Raw genomic sequence first — 18,052 nt, forward strand, 5'->3', positions numbered from 1 at the left:
GAAGACAGAAATGTTTAGCTGTGTCAAGGGAGATCACAAGGTGTGGAAAGGGAACGGAAGGTCAGGAGCCAAGCGAGACTGCAGGGGAGCATTTCCCACCTGCCTCAGGTGGGAGCTATCACCCGCTAACTACCCGGCTCTAAACAGCTCAGCCCTCCCTTCCCCTCCCTCCTTTCTTCTCGGCGTCTGTCTCGGGAGGTGTAAAAACCTTGGGACGCCCGAAGACTCAAAATACTCTTCAGGATCATTTTATTTCATGTATGTTTCCTTCGCCTTCCGGCTCCCCAGGTAGGCTCGGCCGTGCCTGCAGTATCGCTCGGCATGTGCTGTCTCCGACACGCCGGCTCCCGCTCCGGAGCCCCGCGGGCTGAGGCCGGGCCGGGCCGAGCCCCGTACGCAGTGCCCGGGCGGGGGCCGCCGTCACCCGGCCACGAACGAGCCCGAGACAACAAAGCCGCGGGCCCCGCCGAGGGGCCGCGCTCGCAGGGCTGCGGGGGAGGGACCGCCAGGGCCGGGATCCGCCCTCAGCCTCCGCCCGGCCCCGGGGCTGTTCGGGGGGGCGCTGCCGGGCGGTCCCGGCGGGAGCCGCGGGGCCCGGAGGCAGAGCCGGGCTTCCTGCACGCCCCCTTTGTGTGGAGCGCGGAGCGGGCGTGGCCGGGCCGTTCATTTCCGCGCTGCCGGGCCCGGCGGGAGAGCGGCGGGGCGGCTCGGCGCAAGGGCACGCCCGGCGGGCACGGCACGCCTGGCGCTCCGGCCGAGCTGACGCGGGGAGGAGGCTCCGGCAGCGCCGCCGTGCCCATGGACTAGCCGAGGGACCTGCGCCGACCGCCGCCTCGCCCTCCGCCCAGCTCGGCGAAACTTAGCGAGCGGGCTCCTGCCCCGGTGAGTGCTGCCCGGCCCGGGCACCCGCCCGCTCTCTGCCCCGGGGGTCGCGCCGTCCGGAGCGCCCCTTGCTCTCCCCGAGTATTTGGAGCTCCGGCATTTCTGCCCCTCTCCCCGGAGCAGTGCGCTCCCTGCGGCATCCCCGGGGCCGGGCGGGAGCAGCCCCGGCTGCCCGAGCCTCCCGGCGGCGCGGGGCTGGGGCGAGCCCCTGCCATTGTCCTTCCCATTAAAGGAAGCCCGAGAGGCCGGGCGAGGCTTCCCCTGGGAGTTCGCGCTAGCGTGTCTCGTTGAGGTGCCACGAGGGAGAAAAATAGTAATAATAATAATAAAAATTACAATTACAGAAACAGGCCTTTCGGAGTGCTGCAGCCAGAGTTTGCCCTCTCTGTTCTCCGCCGTCGCCCCGGCGGCTTCCAGACCCTGCCCTGAGCCCAGGCTGTGTACAGGGAGCAGCGGCGCAGTGGGTGTAAGGATTGAGGCCCGTAACTTAATTTTAAAAATATTTTAACTTTAATTGGCTGTCGGCTGTGGTAGTGATCGACCTCTCTGCCCCCCTTTCAGCCTCCTGCCTCCTGTAATAGACCCGGCCGTGGAGCGCGGCGTACCAGAGGTGATGCTCCGTGCTCAGTTCTGTTTTGGCTCTTGCTTTATCTTCCATGCACTATGTGGATTTAGCATTTTGAGACATTCTGAATTAAAAAAAAAAAAAAAAACAAAAAAACACAACTCACAAAGAAACCTATCCCATGCTGTAAAAGAAGCTACTTGTTTTGGTTGTTTTTCCTTTCTTTAGTGGATCTTTCAGGCAGGTGGTGGTGGAGGTGTGAAGGATATTTTAAAATAACTGGCCAGATAGAATTCTTCCATCACTGCTTTTTAGTTTGGTTGGGTTTTTGTTTGTTACAGTGACACAAGCCTTGTTACCTAGAACTCTGGATGAAATGGAAGGAGAGCAGTTCCTAGAGAATGGAAGCACAGGGTGTGTCTTGTTCCCAAGTGCTCTCTGGTGAGATGATCCATCTCTTTTCTGGCTGTCTGCAGCAGGGAGTAAGGCGTCAGTACTGGGACACTTTGTACTCACAGTAAACGGGGGAAGCTTTTGGTGTGGAAGGTTGAGGTGCTAGCGCTATCTGCTTGGCCGAAGAATTGTGTGCAGAGAGAAGGGATGGGGTGGGAATTCAAGTCTAGTCGTTGGTGTGAAGTAGGAACGAGCTGTGGTGCAAACTGCTTTGTAACTTTTGATTTGGATTGTGTGTTTGAGTTTTTTAGAGGAATTCAGGACACTTGTGTTTGTAGAATGGTGTTCTTTATCCTTTGGTTGATGACACTGGAAGAAAGCACTTTTAGGGTGTGATCTGTATCCTTTTAGCTCTTTTCTTGGAGGATGGAATATAGTGTTGTTGCCTGTCCTTAGAAGGTTGTGTTGTTCAAAACTATAATGCCACTGAAACAGGAATTTTTAGAATGGCTTTCCAAAAGTTTGTAAGTGTGTTTATATTGAAAAAGACCTATGTAAGTTACAAGTAAAAACAAGTCAGTTTCACAGTTGGCATTTAGTTTTATGTTTGTTACTCTTGTTCCTAGGTGAACTTGCTGAAGGTGCAGTCTGGGTCTAAATCACAATCATGGAAAGCTGATTTTCTGGGTGGTGTGTGCTCTGTGTGATTATTTTTTTAGTGTAAGTTGATCCAGTTAGCTCCCTTTGTGTTGTAGCATTATCTCCAGTCCCCGAATCAGGAGAAGACCCATCTAAGTCTTGTTCTTGTTTCTGGGCACAGGCTTTGTCTTACATTTAGCGCATTGTAGACAAACTTTGCTATTTAAAGTCTCTTTCTTGTCCTTCCTGCCACCTTGTGGGGATGGGAGGGTGGCAGAAAAGATGGAAAACGTGTGATGTTGTGCTTGGAGAGTGTCTGTGCAGAGCCTTCCCATGGGTAACACAGCTAACAGCACTGCAAGGGGCTGTGTTCTGGGCTGCCTTTTACTGGCCTTAGGCCTTGTAATACTTAATGAAAGGACCATAAAAAGTCCTTGCTCTCAGCCTTAAGATGCTGTTTAATTGGGATACTTTCCTTGGTATTCAAGGCATAACTTATTGCCCTTGGGTGTAGCAAAAAAATTGTTGGCATGGTGTCTTATGAATTTGGATGATGAATGAGTTTATTGTATGTTTCTAATGAATAACTGAGAAATATTGGATTGTTTTGAGGCTGACCTCTGTTTATCTTAGAGGGTATTTTTATTTAGTTTATAAAGCTTTATTGGGTGGCTACTAATGTGCCATTACCTGTAAATGGGTGTTTGGAAAAAAGAGGAATTTTTCTGCTGATGAACTGTTAAAATTGATTCTCTTAGTCTGTTAGGTTTCTCATTGTGGATTAGGTGTGGCACAGTTTGAGCACTGATAAGTGTGAATAAATTAAACTCTTGTTTTGATGTCCCTGTGTTAGTTCAGAATTCTCATTGGGATGTGTGTGAGGGGAAGTGGAGTTCACAGAGCAATTGTCAAAACTGTTCCACAGATCCTCCCTTTATTTTTTTGCTTTTACAAAAAATTTGACCTGGGCAGGGTATGGAAAAAATGTGTGGATTTTGGACACACTTGTGAGCTCTCTGTGCCATGTTGCTTTGCATTGTGGCTTCCTGTGTCAAAACTTCCTGTTTTTTGGTAGAACAGACTTTCACACTTTGCCACCTGTGGTACATTTCTAAGGCTAAGAGGGCTGCAATTCACAAAATCCATGAACGTGCTGTGGTTTGCGTTTTGCTTCAAGATGAAGTAGCTCAGATAAAGTAAATTACACCCTCAAACAGCAAATGGTGCAGGCTGTTACTAAAAGGGAATTAAGCAGAAGTTATTTCTAGATGCAGAGGTTATATTCTAGATCCAAAGGATGGTCATGTGTCTTCCTCTCTGGTATTGCCCAGTCCTAAAGGCTCTTGCAAAGCTCTGCTGTTGGTGGCTTGGGTGCAGCTACTGATGCTGCCCTCAGCCCCCAGCGCAGTTTGGACAGGAACATGCTCCTTCCTTTCCTTTGCTCATGTGCACTCAACAGTAGCTCATGAAGGTTAAGAACAACGTCAGAGATAGTCAGACTAAAGCTTATCAAGGTTAGGTATGTGTGGTTTTAAACAGTAACAGTTTGGATCTTCCCAAGAATACGGGAATCTGAGTTTTGATTCAGCAACCTAGAACGAAGGGGAAGGGCTGAAATGTCTAAGTTCTGATGACTTAATTTTATATGTACAATATAACTACTTAACTATAGTTGAATGTCATATTTGAATTTCTTTTTGTGTTGTAAAAAACTTTATTCTGGACAAAATCTGCTTTCAGATGGTCAGTCAGCTGAAAAATCATTGTTGGGCAAATTCTTCTATTTTGGGAATGTCATAGGTGAAGATAATAGCAAATTGCAGGTGTTGAGGATCACCTGCAAAAGTGGTGACCCTTAAAAATTGACTGCATAAGAGATTGTGATGTTTTAAATGTTAAAACAGCTGCCTTGAATGGCCAGGCTTTTGTGAAGCTTTTTGACCAATCTGACATAACCCTTGAAACTGAAGCCCTCAGATAGAACCAGTCTGCTTGGTTATTCACATGTGAACTCTGTTATCACTTGTGCAGAAAATCTTTAACAAATGAAAATAAAACGTGCTGGCCACAATAGGAACTATATCCAAACCCAGGGCTCTCAACTGGGTTTAAAAATAGGTATATTTTCTTTTCTGATCCAAAGTGTGCCTCAACCCCCGTTTGGCGGGGGGAGGGATCAGCACTTGTTTTGCTCCAGTGTTTCTGGCCTTTCTTCAACTCTTTTGGAGCCAAGCAACAGTGTTTTGTCCTTTTCATTGTACCACCACAGCTTATGTGTGATATGTGTGAGTGGAAGAATTTCTGCTCTTATCTAAGGTGAATGCTTTATCTGTGCTTCCTCTGAGAGCTCTTGCTGTGTCATTGTCTTTAGAAGTTATGCAAAATCGGAAAATCTTAGGCCTGTCTTCATCCTTAATCTGAACCTGAGTGGGAAGGCAAGGGTATAATAAACCCAGAGCTCTGCTTCCCCTTGACCTTTGTAGTGAGCCTTGTTGAATGTTGTCTTGGTGTTGTAAAAGAGCTTCTGGGGTGTTAGAAAAAACCTTGGCTTTATTTTGTGCTCCTGGGCCAGAGAACAGGCATTTATACCAAACTGATAAAGGTCCTCCATGGGAAGAGCTGTCCTGAAACCCCCTGATGTAGTTGGGGCTCTTTGGCACTAATTGGCTCTGGCACTTGATGAGCCTGTGTGTGCATGTGAGCTTTTGGCTTTAGGGGTTGTTTTATTTTGGCATTCTCCTTCTGATTCAGGCAGGTTGTTTGTCTACAACCTCAGATGTGTTCAAGTGTCCCAACAGCCCTTTCCAGAAATCTGTTTTCCTCTCTTAACAGTTTTTGTTTCCTGCTCAAAGACTAAATAATTGATACTTGAGTCTCTCTGGAAAGGAGCTTTGTCTAAATAATTGATGGACTTGAAGGTAACAAAGTCAGGTGTTTGAGTTGCTGCCCTTGCAGCTACAGGATGAAACAGAGTATTTGGAGGCAGCTGAACGCTGTGAATTTTAAAATTTTTTAAAACCTCATTTGTTCAGCTTGGCAAGCTGCGTACTCTTGCTTTGGGGCATAGAATGGATGCTGAAATAAGTTTGCTGCCATCCAGAAACTTCTGGAATAGAAAACAAAGGGAATATCCTCAAGTAACTCGGATTTGAAGGGAGACACCTGAGAGCTTGGACTCTGGTTTTTATGGGACAGCAGCCTTCTGGCTGCTGGGGTATGGAGCTGATTCTTTGGATGCATATTGCTTTTCCCTCAACAGTTTGTTAGATGGGGCTCAGGGAGGGACTTCTTGAGGGTGAAATATGCCTGCAGTGGTGGAGGTGCACCTAATAAAGGGTAACAACAGCAAAGCTTTCCACCCTGCCCTGAGTTTACTTTGTTTGGCTGCATGGTGAGCCTGTGGAGCAGGAAGGTTCATCAAAAAAGTTGTCTGACTTGAAACTAATGGAAGGCAATTAGTGAGATGACTCTTGGAAAGCAGTTGGTGAGATGGCTCTTGGAATACAGCAAGGCAGCTTTCTTTGCCAAGTGTCCATCATGCTGAGCTTGCCAAGGATATTTTGACTGAGTGGTCATAGCAGCGCTCTGCTCCTGCAAAACAGGAGAGGGTTCAGCTGAAAGGGAATGTCATAGACCTCTCTTTGTGAAAATCCTTTCTTAGGATTTTTTCCCTTCTGAGAAGCTAAGAAATCTCAGAAACAAAATGTAAGCAATAGTTATCTGCTGCTGTGGAATGCAATAGGTAGATCTGTGATTGGTCTCGTGTAGATGTTTAGAATTGGTGACCACTCATGGCAGAGCTGGCTCTCTCTCTGTCTGAGCCACAGACCTTTGTTTTCATTCCATTCTATTCTTACCTTAGCTAGCCTTCTGAGATAAAACTTTTCCTTCTATTCTTTTTAGTATAGTTTTAATGTAATATATATATAATAAAATAATAAATCAAGACTTATGAAGTATAAAATCAGATCTTCATCTCTTCTCTCATCCTGAAAACCCCTGTGAACATTGTCACAGGGCCTGTCCAGCTGGGGCAAGTGAGAAGGGAGGGTGCAGTTCAGCTCTGTGGTGGTGTTTTATCTGAGCTGTGCTGCTGGTGTAGCCAGTCACACTCAGTGTACTGTCAGCCCATTCAGGTGGCAGCTTCCTGTGTTGTCACATTTTTTTCCATCAGGAGCTGTGTTTCTCATTTTACTGGAGGCACAGGTTAGGAAATGTTTGTGTCCAAGCTCTGCACCTACTAATTCTGCTGGTGTTTGTGATTAGCTGTTGCAGACTGAGGTCTGTGTTGGAAGGAGCACTGGCTGTGTCCCTTCACAGCCTTTGTTGCCCTGATCTCTAAATGGCACGTGTTGTTCTTGGCATCATCCTGAGAGGTGGAAAGCCTGTTTTTCCTCCTTCCCTGGGGCGGATGCAGAGACTTTGGGCGAGACAGTCGAGCCTTTCTCACGACCTGCCAGAGCACTGGCTTTGGGGGAAGGGCTGGAGCTGTTCAAGCATGGGCTTGTCCTGAAGCAGCATTGGTTTTTGTCTTTTTAATCTTTTCCCTGTGGTGTGGTAGCATGTGCAGGGTGCTCTGCAAGCCTCCTTGCTGGAGCTCCTGGGGCATTAATGGCTGCTGTGTGTTTGGGCTGAGACTGACTCTGCTGAAGTGGCTAGGATTGTGAGACACTGGTGAAGGCTGTTTTGTCACGCCTTTAAGATTTTCCAGTGCTGCCTTATGGGTTCATCTTCTAGTTGGGTTTTGCAAGTTTCACGAGTGTGTTTCTTTACCAGAAAGGAGGTAAAGAGATGAATTTCACAGTGGTTGAGCTGCCTACGTGGCCACAAAGAGCCATTTTCTCTTGTGGCTTGGAAGCTGGTGATTGTCATCCTTGGCAAGTGAAATGAGGCTGTTCTGGCTGTTATGAATGCAGCTGCAGCAAAAGGAAGCTTTGGGGGCATTGTCCCCAAACCCCCCATGCCTTTCCCCAAAAAGAAGCGTTCCCTGGTGCCTCGTGTGAAATGAGTGTTGCTCTGATGCTGAAAGCATAGGCCCTGCTAATTGAGGTGGGAGGGGAGGAAAAAAAAGGAGGTTTTGTGGATTAAACCCCACTTCTTGTTTCTGTGACATGGAGTCAGCATTGTTTAAACAGAATGAGTGATGAATGTAGCTAGCATTATCCAGATATTGCAGTCCTTACTTAGCGTGCTCTTTTCTGGAGATTAGATTTCAACCCTGGAATTTTAAATTTTTTTAAACTAAGAAATACCTTGATCTGGTTTAAACTGTTAAAATAAATATCTGTTTTATTATATGTAATATATATATATTATATATATAAATTTATATATAGGAATATTCAGTGTGAAGGCTAAGAAATATGGTGTGGATGTAGACAGACTGCACATTATATCCAAAGCAAGGAACATTTTTAAGGAAAGAAACCACAAAACCCAAAGCAAATTATATGCTCATCACTTCTTTGTTGTATATTGCTATAATCAGTCTCTAGGGGTTTTTTTCTTATGAAAAGAGAAAATAAAGATATATTCTTTCAGACTGAAATATAACTGGAGACTGAACAAGTGGCATTCCTGGAAGTGGTGAAAAGTCACAATATGTATAAAAGTATAGGATGTTCTCTGAAGAAAGTGTATTTGTCAGCAAAGAAAGGTGGTGGCTTCCTGTCTTTTTTATGATATGAAATGATATCGCAAATGGAGGGACCCATTCTGTTCTTGAAACCTTTTGGTCTGTGTGGAGGTATGGGAAGGAGCTGCCAGAGTGTATGAAATAGGTTCTGTTATTCTTGGATTACTAAACAGAAGTAAAAATATTAACCAGAGTGGAAGTTCTGGCTCCTCAGATAAGATATTTGCTTTGTAAAGCTTCCAAAACCTTCTGTTAGAAGGAGGGAAAAAAAAATCAACTTACATGCTTCTTTTAAATTAAGACTTTTGAGTTTTGCCTTGCAATTGTTGATGTTACAGAGAGTTGGTGTGTATCTGCTCTCATGAGAGGCAGTGGAAAGCAGCTGAGAAGTTTGGGTCAGCTAAGATTATTCTGGTTAACTTGTCCTGACAGGTTTTGCAGCCTGGGGTGGATAAATTCTTGCTCAGAATGACTAACTGGCTTCTATGTGTTGTCCAATACTAGAACTTGCTGTGAAGTAAAAGGAAAGCATGACTTGTGGCTTGTTGTGTATAGTGAATAAATTCAGCGCAGGCCAGGTCCTATTCAGATGAAACTGGCCAATAACTTTATTAAAGAAAGCTTTCATAGGCACAGAATATTTCTCTAAACTTTTCTTAGATGTTAATGAGGCATCTATTGAACTGTTGTGATAGTATCTAGTGCTGTTTTCACTTATTTTGGGGTAATCCAACTGAGTTTTAACTCCAGAGCTTTAACCAATAGGATTAGGTCAGTCAAGGCCCCACATCCTGTGCTCCTGCTCTTCTCTGCATTTCTTAAATATTAGTGAAGAGATGGATATCTTGCAAAAGGATCTGTCTCTCTTCTACTGCCTTCTCCTTATGTTTGCAAAATTGCTGTCTTTTGCATGAAATTTATGTGCAACATTTCCTTTTCTCTCTGTTTCCTGTGCTCTCTCTTGCTTTAAGTCAGAATGTGGAGCAGATGCTTTGCACTCAGCTACTTTGAGCAGATTTTCATTGAGCTAGGGTAAGAGATCCTTGCCTTTCAGTTGATACCTCTGTAGAGCACCTCTGCATGTGAAGCAGAAACCACCTCAGCTGTTCAGTTACTTCCTCAGTGAGGTCAGTGGGGCAGAGCTAGCATAAATGTACTGAAATTCTCTGGATAATTGAGTTGTGTCTCTCCTCAGTGTCAATAACTAAAAATATTTGTAGTTTGAATTTACAATGTTAAGACTTCCATTGTACAGTGTCATTGACTGGCGTTCTGATTGGTTTGTATAAATGAAAATATAGACTCTTTGGAGCGTCTTCTGTTTTGCTGATTTCTTTAAAATGGTATTAGCAGCTTTTTTTGCTGAGTAGGAATAAATACCTCACATGTAAGCAGGGCCAGCCAACTGTATCTTTTGTAGCTTCTGTATGAAGAACAGCAAAAAGTGAAATAGGTAGAACTGCTGTTGTCCTCTGTTGCAGCTTTTGACTTGCTGTGGGAGCAGTACTGAATTCTGCTTGTCTTTTGCAGGTCTTTAGTGTAGTATTGCAAGTCTTTAGTGTAGTATTGTTGGTTTAAGAAATCAAGCTGAAAATATTCCATGAATCATAACATGAATAACTCCTTGAATTACAGCAGTGTAGAGCCTTTGTGCCAAAGGATTGGTGATGTTAGTCATGTGGGGAGTTCAGAAGAGGCTCTTGATGACCATGTAGCTTATTCCCAAAATTGTGCAGTGTCCACTTTTTCTGAGTTCTGAGCACTTACATGGTGTTTTGGATGCAACTCAACCACACAAGTGGTGGCTTGGCCAAAAGTGCAGCATGATGAGTGTGAGGTAGAGAGACCTGGAGTGGAGCTCGTTTGAATTACTGCTTCCTTGTTTGGGGTTTGGAAACACTGGTGTGTGTTTCTGACAAGTTCTCCTAAGTTGTAGTTTGTGATGCAGTAATAGACTAAACCCTGGTCACTGAAACCCGAAACCCTTCCCAATAGTTTGGGGATTTGCTATTCCCTGAGGGATTGGTTTTTAGTGCTTACAGTGGAGCAACTTCTGCTTGAAATATTCTTTGAGGTCTTTGAGTCTTCAGCAGAGTACAAAATAAGGGTCCCAAAAGATGATGTCTTAAGAATTCTTTCTGGCTTTGGCCATGTATTCCATTGAGTTCTGAGATTTGTTACTTCCATTATTTTTCTGGTGAAACAGGGATAGCCTATTAATTTGCCTTTCATCATAAGTCTTTCAGGTTAAAAAAAATACCCTTTTTGTTGACTAATCCTCAGGTTTCTTTTGAGAATGAGCAAATATTCCTCTGCCCATTTGAACTGTGGCAGAACTAAATAAACTATACTTGTGCTCCTTAAGAGAAGCTTGTCTGTTCTTTTTGAGGCCCTAGTCTGAGTTTCTTGGAGACAAAATTTCAAAATGACACATGCTTGCTTGGAGCTCCTGAGTCATCAGCAGGACTGTCTGTTTCCAGGACCAGATTAACCTGTAAGAGCATCACATCCTGTCAGTGTATTTTGCTTTTTGGCAGTACCAGCTCAGCCCCCTCAGGTGAATATTTGATGGCTGGCATCCAGATACTGCTCTGAACATTAGCACCCCTTTGGGGGTCAGCTTCTCTCTAGGATGTGGAAAGAGCAATCTATAGGTGCCTCTTAGTTGTTCCATTTTTAGAAGGCCCTAAGAATATCTCTGAATTTTTCCTGCCAGGGATTAGGCTGCTTTTTACCTTCACAAAAAACCCCTAATGATTGAGCACCCTTCAAAGAATGGCAGTTGTTTTTAATGGCACCATATCTTGAATGAACTGATGCTTTTTGATATATATTTGATCTTGATAGAGTGAAATTGAGTCATATCAAAACAAATCATAGACCAAAGCACATCTCTTGATGTTTTTAAAAATTCTTGCTCCTCAGCAAATGATTCTGCATCCATTTGCTTCACCAGCTTCGTACAGGTGCTTTTCATTGATGAACAGTGGTGGAGAAGCCAACAGCTTGGCAAATGACATTATTTTTTTTCCTCTGGCCTCAGTTGTGCCCCGTTCCCCTCATCTTTCAGTGTGTTGGATTCAGGTGTGCTGCTGGTACAGGCTGGCGCTGGAGGGGTGCTGTGTTTCCATGGGCACACTCATGGAAAGCTTTTGCTTTCCCTCCCTTGTTCTGCCACCTCCTGCCTGCCCCCACGCTGGCATTTGTGCATGCTCTGTCGAGGTGGATTGAAGGCTTAAACCTGTTTACTTCTTGGTGTGTGGTACAAGATTACAGGATTGAGTTGAAGATTTGCTGGTGGTTTGCTGTGTGGATGTTTGCTCCACTGGATAGGTTGATTAATGGTTGTGGGTTTTAGGAGGGGCAGGGAAGGGGATCAGGACTCTATATGGTGGAAGTATTGGCTGAACTTGGAATTTTAGTGTGACTTAGGTTTGTCTTGTAAAGTAAACATCTCTGGAGGATTAAAATAATTTTTGGATCTAAATCTAGAAAATTACTTTGTTGCAGTTGTTCTAGACTTAACATCTTATCCATGAGGATTTCTCTCTATATCTACATTAGATTAGTTAACAGTTCACATCCTTTTTTATGAGAGTTAGGAGCATAGATTAGGAGTATCACTGCTGTAGCATTTAGAAGGTAAGAGTGGAATTGTGGGTGTTGAAAAGCTTTGGGAATGGCAGTGTCCTCTTGATGAATGACTACATTTTTCCCCCTCTCACTAAAGCTGTAAACACCAAGACAAAATTATATTCTACCAAAGCAGCAGGGCTCTGCATTTGATTTTTAGAAATTCCTGTTGCTGTGAGTGGGTGATAACTGTCAGCTGACTCAATGTGACTTGCTTTGTCTGAAACACAGTAGAGAACGTTATTAGTGTGTGCTGCCCACATACTGCTTTAATCTTCCAAGTGTTTTTAGTATTGCCTAACCATAGCTATGCAGCCTGTGCTGTGAACAAAGTGAATTACTGACAAGCAGATTTCTGGACTGGTTACAGATGCCTTCTGTGTTAGGAAACATGATTGCTCTTAGTATAAACACGGGGAGGGTGGCTGTGTAGTCTTGTGTGGACTGCTTCATTTGTTTGTAGTGTTAGTGGAAAAAAAAAATCACATACCTGCACTTCACATTGGTTATGCTACTCCCATAGCACCCATACTGTGTTCAGTGGTCTGTCAAGAGCCACCAAAAGAGTTCTGATGGAAGTAAGCACAGAGCAGGCCAAATCAGCTCTTAAGATAGTGGTTTGGAAGCTAATATCTGTCTGAGGAGCTGTGTGCTGTTACAGAACAGCCTCTTGCTGGTGCTGGTAATACACCCCCCATCATTTCTGAGCATTTAGAAATGTGTATGTTGAAAAAGTGTTTTGCTCCTTCATTCTGCTAAAATACTGTGCTTGGTGTTGACTGGGGCATTTTAGCAGTTGTTTGAAGTATGGAGAAATGTCTTGCAAGGTGGTGGTGGAAACATTGAGGTGAGTGGGACTAGTGCTTGTCAATAAGGATACTTTTAATCCTCTTATTGCTGTGAATAGTTTCAGTGAAGCTGGGGCTGAACAGTTGCATGTAAGTCCAGTGCCAGGGAGGGTAACCTAACAAAAAGTAAGTCTTCAGATATTTGTACTTAAGGTTGTGAAGTGATGTGCTTGCCTTTTTGCCTCAGGTTATATTTTAAGCCTCTTTGTCTAGCAGAACCTTATTTTTGTGGAATTTAATGATGTGCTAGCTAAATGCAACCTGCTGCTTTCTCTTTTGTAGATGTAGCAGCATCAAAAGCAATGCCCCTTATGTGCATTTTGCAGTTGCTGCTCCTGTCTCCTACGAGGTTCCTGATTTTCAGAGGGAGGTGGCACAGCAGTGATGGAGGCCTCAGTGTGTCAGCCTCTGGGGAATGTATTTGCACTGGCAGCCAGTGTACTGCTGCAAAATGGGATTGCACTCATGCAAATGAGCCTTGCACCCTGCTCAGATTAGTGGGAATCTGTTCTTGTACCCTCCCTTTCCTCTCTTGCCCAGGCACATCAGACTGACTGCCTTGGACAAGTGTGTGCATATTGATTGTTGACATACAAATTGCCATTTGGAGCTAGAAACTGAAATTAAGTTGGGAAAACCAGTCTTTGTTCCTTTTCTTATAATCACAGTTGTGGACTTAGATAAGCAAGAGGATGGTGCTTAAGCAAGAGTTCTTTGCTATGAGTCATAACAGTTGTAAAGGTTCCTAAATTTTGTCTGTAACATTGGATGGGTTGCAAAGGTCAGTAACTAAATTACAAAACTCATTTTATGTGGTACAGCTGGCCAAATGGAGGAAGGTCCTTTCCAGTCACTGCCCATACTGCCAAAAAGGGCAATTTCCTTTGCTTTAATGAAAATTAAATGTTTTTTGCTATAAATGGACTGTGCACATTAGAAGTTATAAGGTGAAGGAAGAAAACCTGTTTTCAGTGTTTGGTTAAAGTTATATGGAAATCAACATCTGAACTCTAGAAATAGCAAGCTGAAATATGAATTGACACTAGTCTGTACTGGATGGGATTCTCAAAGCCAACTTCTGTTTCTTTTGTAAGTGGGAGTGTTTTATACTGAGGTGCAGATTCCTTTCTAGGAAAAGAAACTCCAAAACCAAACAACCCCAAAAAACCTAGTTTACCTTCTTATAGCTGTGGATGTGGTGCAGTTCACTTGTCCATTCCACGGTCTGGATTTCAGACTTTACTGGATAGGCTTGATTTTTGCACACTGCCTGTGAATGACCAGTGTGGCGCAGGATGTTTTTTTAGTTAGGAGGTGTTTGAAAATTCTGCATTCTTGTTTCCTTGCCTTTGCAAACCTTTTACTGACATTTACCTCAAGGAAGTGGAGGATTGAAATGCTGCTCATCTGTCTTAGGCAGCACTCAGCTGTCCAGAATGTGAGGGCTGTGCAAGTGCTTATTCCTGCTCTGAATTCACAGCTTGTTCTGTTTTTCTTATGCGTGGCATTTCTGCAGAGGTGGTTTAGTTATGATTCTCTGAACAGCTGTAGTTGTCTGAAATACTTGAGCAAGAGTTGTGGTTGAACCTTATCTCTCTAGTGTGTGTAAGGAAGCAAACCAAACTCCACAGAGCAGAGGGTTTTAAATGGTGGGACTTTGGTTCTTGACAATAAAACCTCTTACAGGAGATGGTGTGGTAAAGGAACATGCACATATGGAAGAGCTGGGTACAATTACCTTTTGTATTTAGCAGTCCAGAGAGTCTGAGAGATTCCAGGTAACCACTTTGGATATCTTTAGATTGCTGGATGTACAATGCTCAGGGTTTGTGGATGAGTCCAAGCAGCCTTTTGCAGAAGTAAAATGGTTTTGAAGGAGTGAGAAGGCAGATGAGTGTCACCTTGCTTATGTTGATCTTCCTAGGCTAACTGTATAGTGAGTTTCCTTTGTGGGTGTGCCTGCCCTGTTAAAACATTAGAGTGCTTAAAGATAAGATTATTAAGCAAAAGATACTGAAAGGAAATGTAGGGTCAGTGGAAGTGTGAGCTGACTTTGAAAATGCCTTTTGATGGCATATGGTACAGATTACTGTACTCTCTTTCTCAACAGGGCAAGAGAGACTGGGGAAGAAACACTTATTCACGAAATCTTTTCCTAATCCTGTCATTCTTTCTCTTCTGTGCAGAGGCTGTGCCATAGAAGATGCACTATTACCGATATTCTAATGCAGAAGTCAGCTGTTGGTACAAATACTTGCTCTTCAGCTACAACATTGTCTTTTGGGTGAGTACAGAATGTAGAGGCTGAAATAGCTGAGGCTTAGCTAAGTTTTATTAACTTCATTACTCTGGTCAAGAGAACAAGCTGAAATAGTTGTGTTAAAGCAGGAAACTGATGTATAGTATGCCCCAGGTGTTGTGTAATTGAAGAAGCTTATCCCTTATGAGAAATAAATTGTTATTGAAAGTGTGAGGACTCAGTATCCATATTATCCACGTTAAGTTGTTTCCCTATTTAAAGAATCCTCTTGTAATGTTTCCTTTCAGATCATCTTTGATCATTGTTGGGTGGTGTAGCTGTAAATACACTATGCAGAAGAGAAGAAAGGAGCTTCCTCAGGGATGTGTCAACAGCTGGCAGCACATGTCATGCTCTGTGGGCTGCTGAATTGTCTGATACAGTCTTGAAATACTCAGCTATGGACTAATCTGCCTATAATGATTAGAATTGTCAGTGTGAGAAGGTACAACAATACATAAGTGGATTTAGAGGTTAATGAAGCACCTGCCTTGGAAAAGAAAGGCCTTTAAAGGTTAGAGCATAATGTTGCACCAGAAAGAGTTAAGATGCCTGTGAGGGGAAGATGAGGAAGCAATTCAGACAAACTCAGTAGTTCCTTTTGGAGAACTTTCAGGTCAAATTCAGGTTAACACAAGTTTGCACCTGAAGTCCTAGAACTGCAGTCATGGAAAGGCATATGTAGTCCTGGAAAAGTGCAGATACAGTGACATGTCCAGTGCTAGCAGTAAAGTTGCTGATAACCTCAGAACTTCTTGCCACTGTCGCCACCTTTTGTTTACTAGTGCAATGCTCCAGCGTGATACTGTAGCATTAAACCACAGGGGAGTTACCCTCCTGTGGATACCTGGGCAGAAAAGATTTGCAGAAACTTTTGTTCCATTAGGGGTTGATTTGCTACAATATTGCATAGTACAAGTGTTCATTAGGCATGATATTTTCGGTTTTTCAATTGAGGATGCTTTCAACAGGTCAGAAATTGTGTTTACAAGCCACCAGCTCTGCAGTTCCTTTTCTTCTGTGTTGTGCAATTCCCATGTACCCGTGGTGGAGTGTGGCACAGCGAGAAGTGATGCTTGTCAAACTGTTCTGGTTTTCAGAGAAATCACTTCATAACTGTGTGGATGCTCTTCAGAAGTTCGTGGTGGGATATGTGAAAATCAACACTCTTGTTCATGAAAATATTAGGATTCCTCTAGACCTCTACTTTTTTCTAGTGAGTGTCTCATGAAGTGGGGTCTATGAGTGACTGTTTCTGACAATCTTTTAAACTGAAATTTTTTGTCTTCTCTGTAAGAAAAATTCTTGACAGTCTTCCTCCCCTGTTTTTCTGCCTCTGTTTTTTCACAAGAATAACTTTTGTATCTTTTTCTTTTCCACAGTCACTACATTTTTTCACTATTTAAAAACTATGTTCTCTTGAGATGAATGATGAAGATCTAAAGATTTTTCTGTTCTTTAGAGAAAAACTTTTACAGAGATGCCAAAACCTTGAGGAGAATTGATAATAGTACCTGTGTGTTCCAGCTGATCTGTTGGCTGGAGGAATTAGCTTTCTGAGCAGGTACTTGTAGTCCTGGTAGCTTCCTCAACAAAAGGATCTGATGCTTCTGTTGACGTTATCAGGCTGACCTAGTAAATGATGTGCAGCTACAGCTCTTTGGATAGGATTTTTGGCACCTTTAGTTGTAGAACAAGCTATGTAAATGTTGAAGGTAGACACCCCTATAGGCAATCCATGAATCATTTAGCTGACACAAAGATTCAGGAGCCTGTGAAATCTTGCTGTCTGGAATGACTGCAAATTCACCATTTGTGAAACAGAGTCAATTTTCTTAAAAAAACCAAAGGACTACCAGAAGGGGAAATGTAACCGTAATCCACAAGTAGCATTTAAAGAGGGAATGTTAGTTTTGATTCACTTTCCTTGGGTTGCAGGACAGGTGCTTCTGGGAACTTTTTTGTGAGCATTTGTTAGTGAGCCTGGCTGCTCTAGAGGTGGATGAGGGATGGATTTAGCTGGATGTCAGAGGGCCTTTTGGCCATATAAGCTGTTAGAGCTCTCCTGTGTTGATGCACCAGGTAATAATAAATAGTTGCGGGAAAATATTTGCATTTGTTCTTCTGTCATCCTTATCAAAGGTAAATGTTGACTTTCCCATTGTAGCTCTAAAGATATCATTGACTGTATAAACTTTAAAGCATGTGCTGATGTAGTAATTCCCAGAAGTTTTAGACTTTTCACTGGATATGGTTACTGTAATTTGTGTCATGCTTCAGATGCAGTTCACATAGATTGGGATTAAACAAAATATTGAACTCCAGGAGGGTGTCGCAGTCGAGGTGGTCACGACATAAAGCAGAGACCACAAGCAGTCTCAGTTGGTAACACTTGGCAACAGTTTATTAATGAAAATGGCTGATCTTTTATACATTTTACAGTTGTTTACCCTTCCTCTACCTTAGCTGTTGGCCGCAATAATTCAATACCATGCCATTGGTGAAAAGTTACTCTGACTCCACCTAACTTTCTAAAAATGCTTCATCCAGCTGCAGAATGTTCTTACCTTCCTTCTCTCGATCTCCTTGGTTACGGCCTTGGAGAAAGCTCCTTATCAGCTTCTTCTTCTTCTTTCTTCTCGCTCCTTTAGCTAACAGGCCCACTGCTAGCCCCTTCCACATGGTTACTGCAATTTGTGTCATGCTTCGGATGCAGTTCACATAGGTTGGGATTAAACAAAATATTGAACTCCGGGAGGGCAAATATGACTAACAAAAGCAAGCTCAGTGTAATCACCCTTTAGAAATCTGTAAATCTTCATTCTTTGGAAGTCTCTTTTTTTCAGGTGAGTGACTTGGGAATAGAAAGTTCTGGCTTTTAGTTGTGCACTGCTGGCTTGTAATACCACTTCTCTATTATTTTAAGAAAGGGAATGGAGGCCAGAGGAAGGCTCTGCCTAGGCCTGATTTTCATGTGTGATTACTTTGTTTCCATCCTGCTTTTTAGGCATGCTCACAAGACTTGGCCTGTCCAAATACACTCTTGTTAATGAGTGGTGATAAGGCAGTGCTGCAGCCATTAAGATATCCCTGCAGAGAGCGAGATAAGAAGCCCGGACCTTTTTATGCTTGCAAGCTTTTTGTTTTTTGGGGTTTTT

At 43.4% G+C, this 18,052-nt stretch overlaps 1 protein-coding gene across 1 annotated transcript in view; it reads left to right on the top strand.

Annotated features, from left to right (window-relative positions):
- The first annotated feature begins 770 nt into the window (after positions 1 to 770).
- The window catches only part of TSPAN14 (tetraspanin 14), a 32,081-nt gene continuing 14,799 nt past the window's right edge, over positions 771 to 18,052 (top strand). Inside the window, exons 1-2 of the mRNA XM_063163924.1 lie at positions 771 to 882; positions 14,782 to 14,879. Coding sequence (XP_063019994.1) covers positions 14,799 to 14,879 — 81 coding nt within the window. The 5' untranslated portion in view covers positions 771 to 882; positions 14,782 to 14,798. The remainder of the gene's footprint in view (positions 883 to 14,781; positions 14,880 to 18,052) is intronic.

The sequence above is a fragment of the Melospiza melodia genome, chromosome 9 (genome assembly GCF_035770615.1).
Source record: "Melospiza melodia melodia isolate bMelMel2 chromosome 9, bMelMel2.pri, whole genome shotgun sequence".
Taxonomy (NCBI): Eukaryota; Metazoa; Chordata; class Aves; order Passeriformes; family Passerellidae; genus Melospiza; species Melospiza melodia.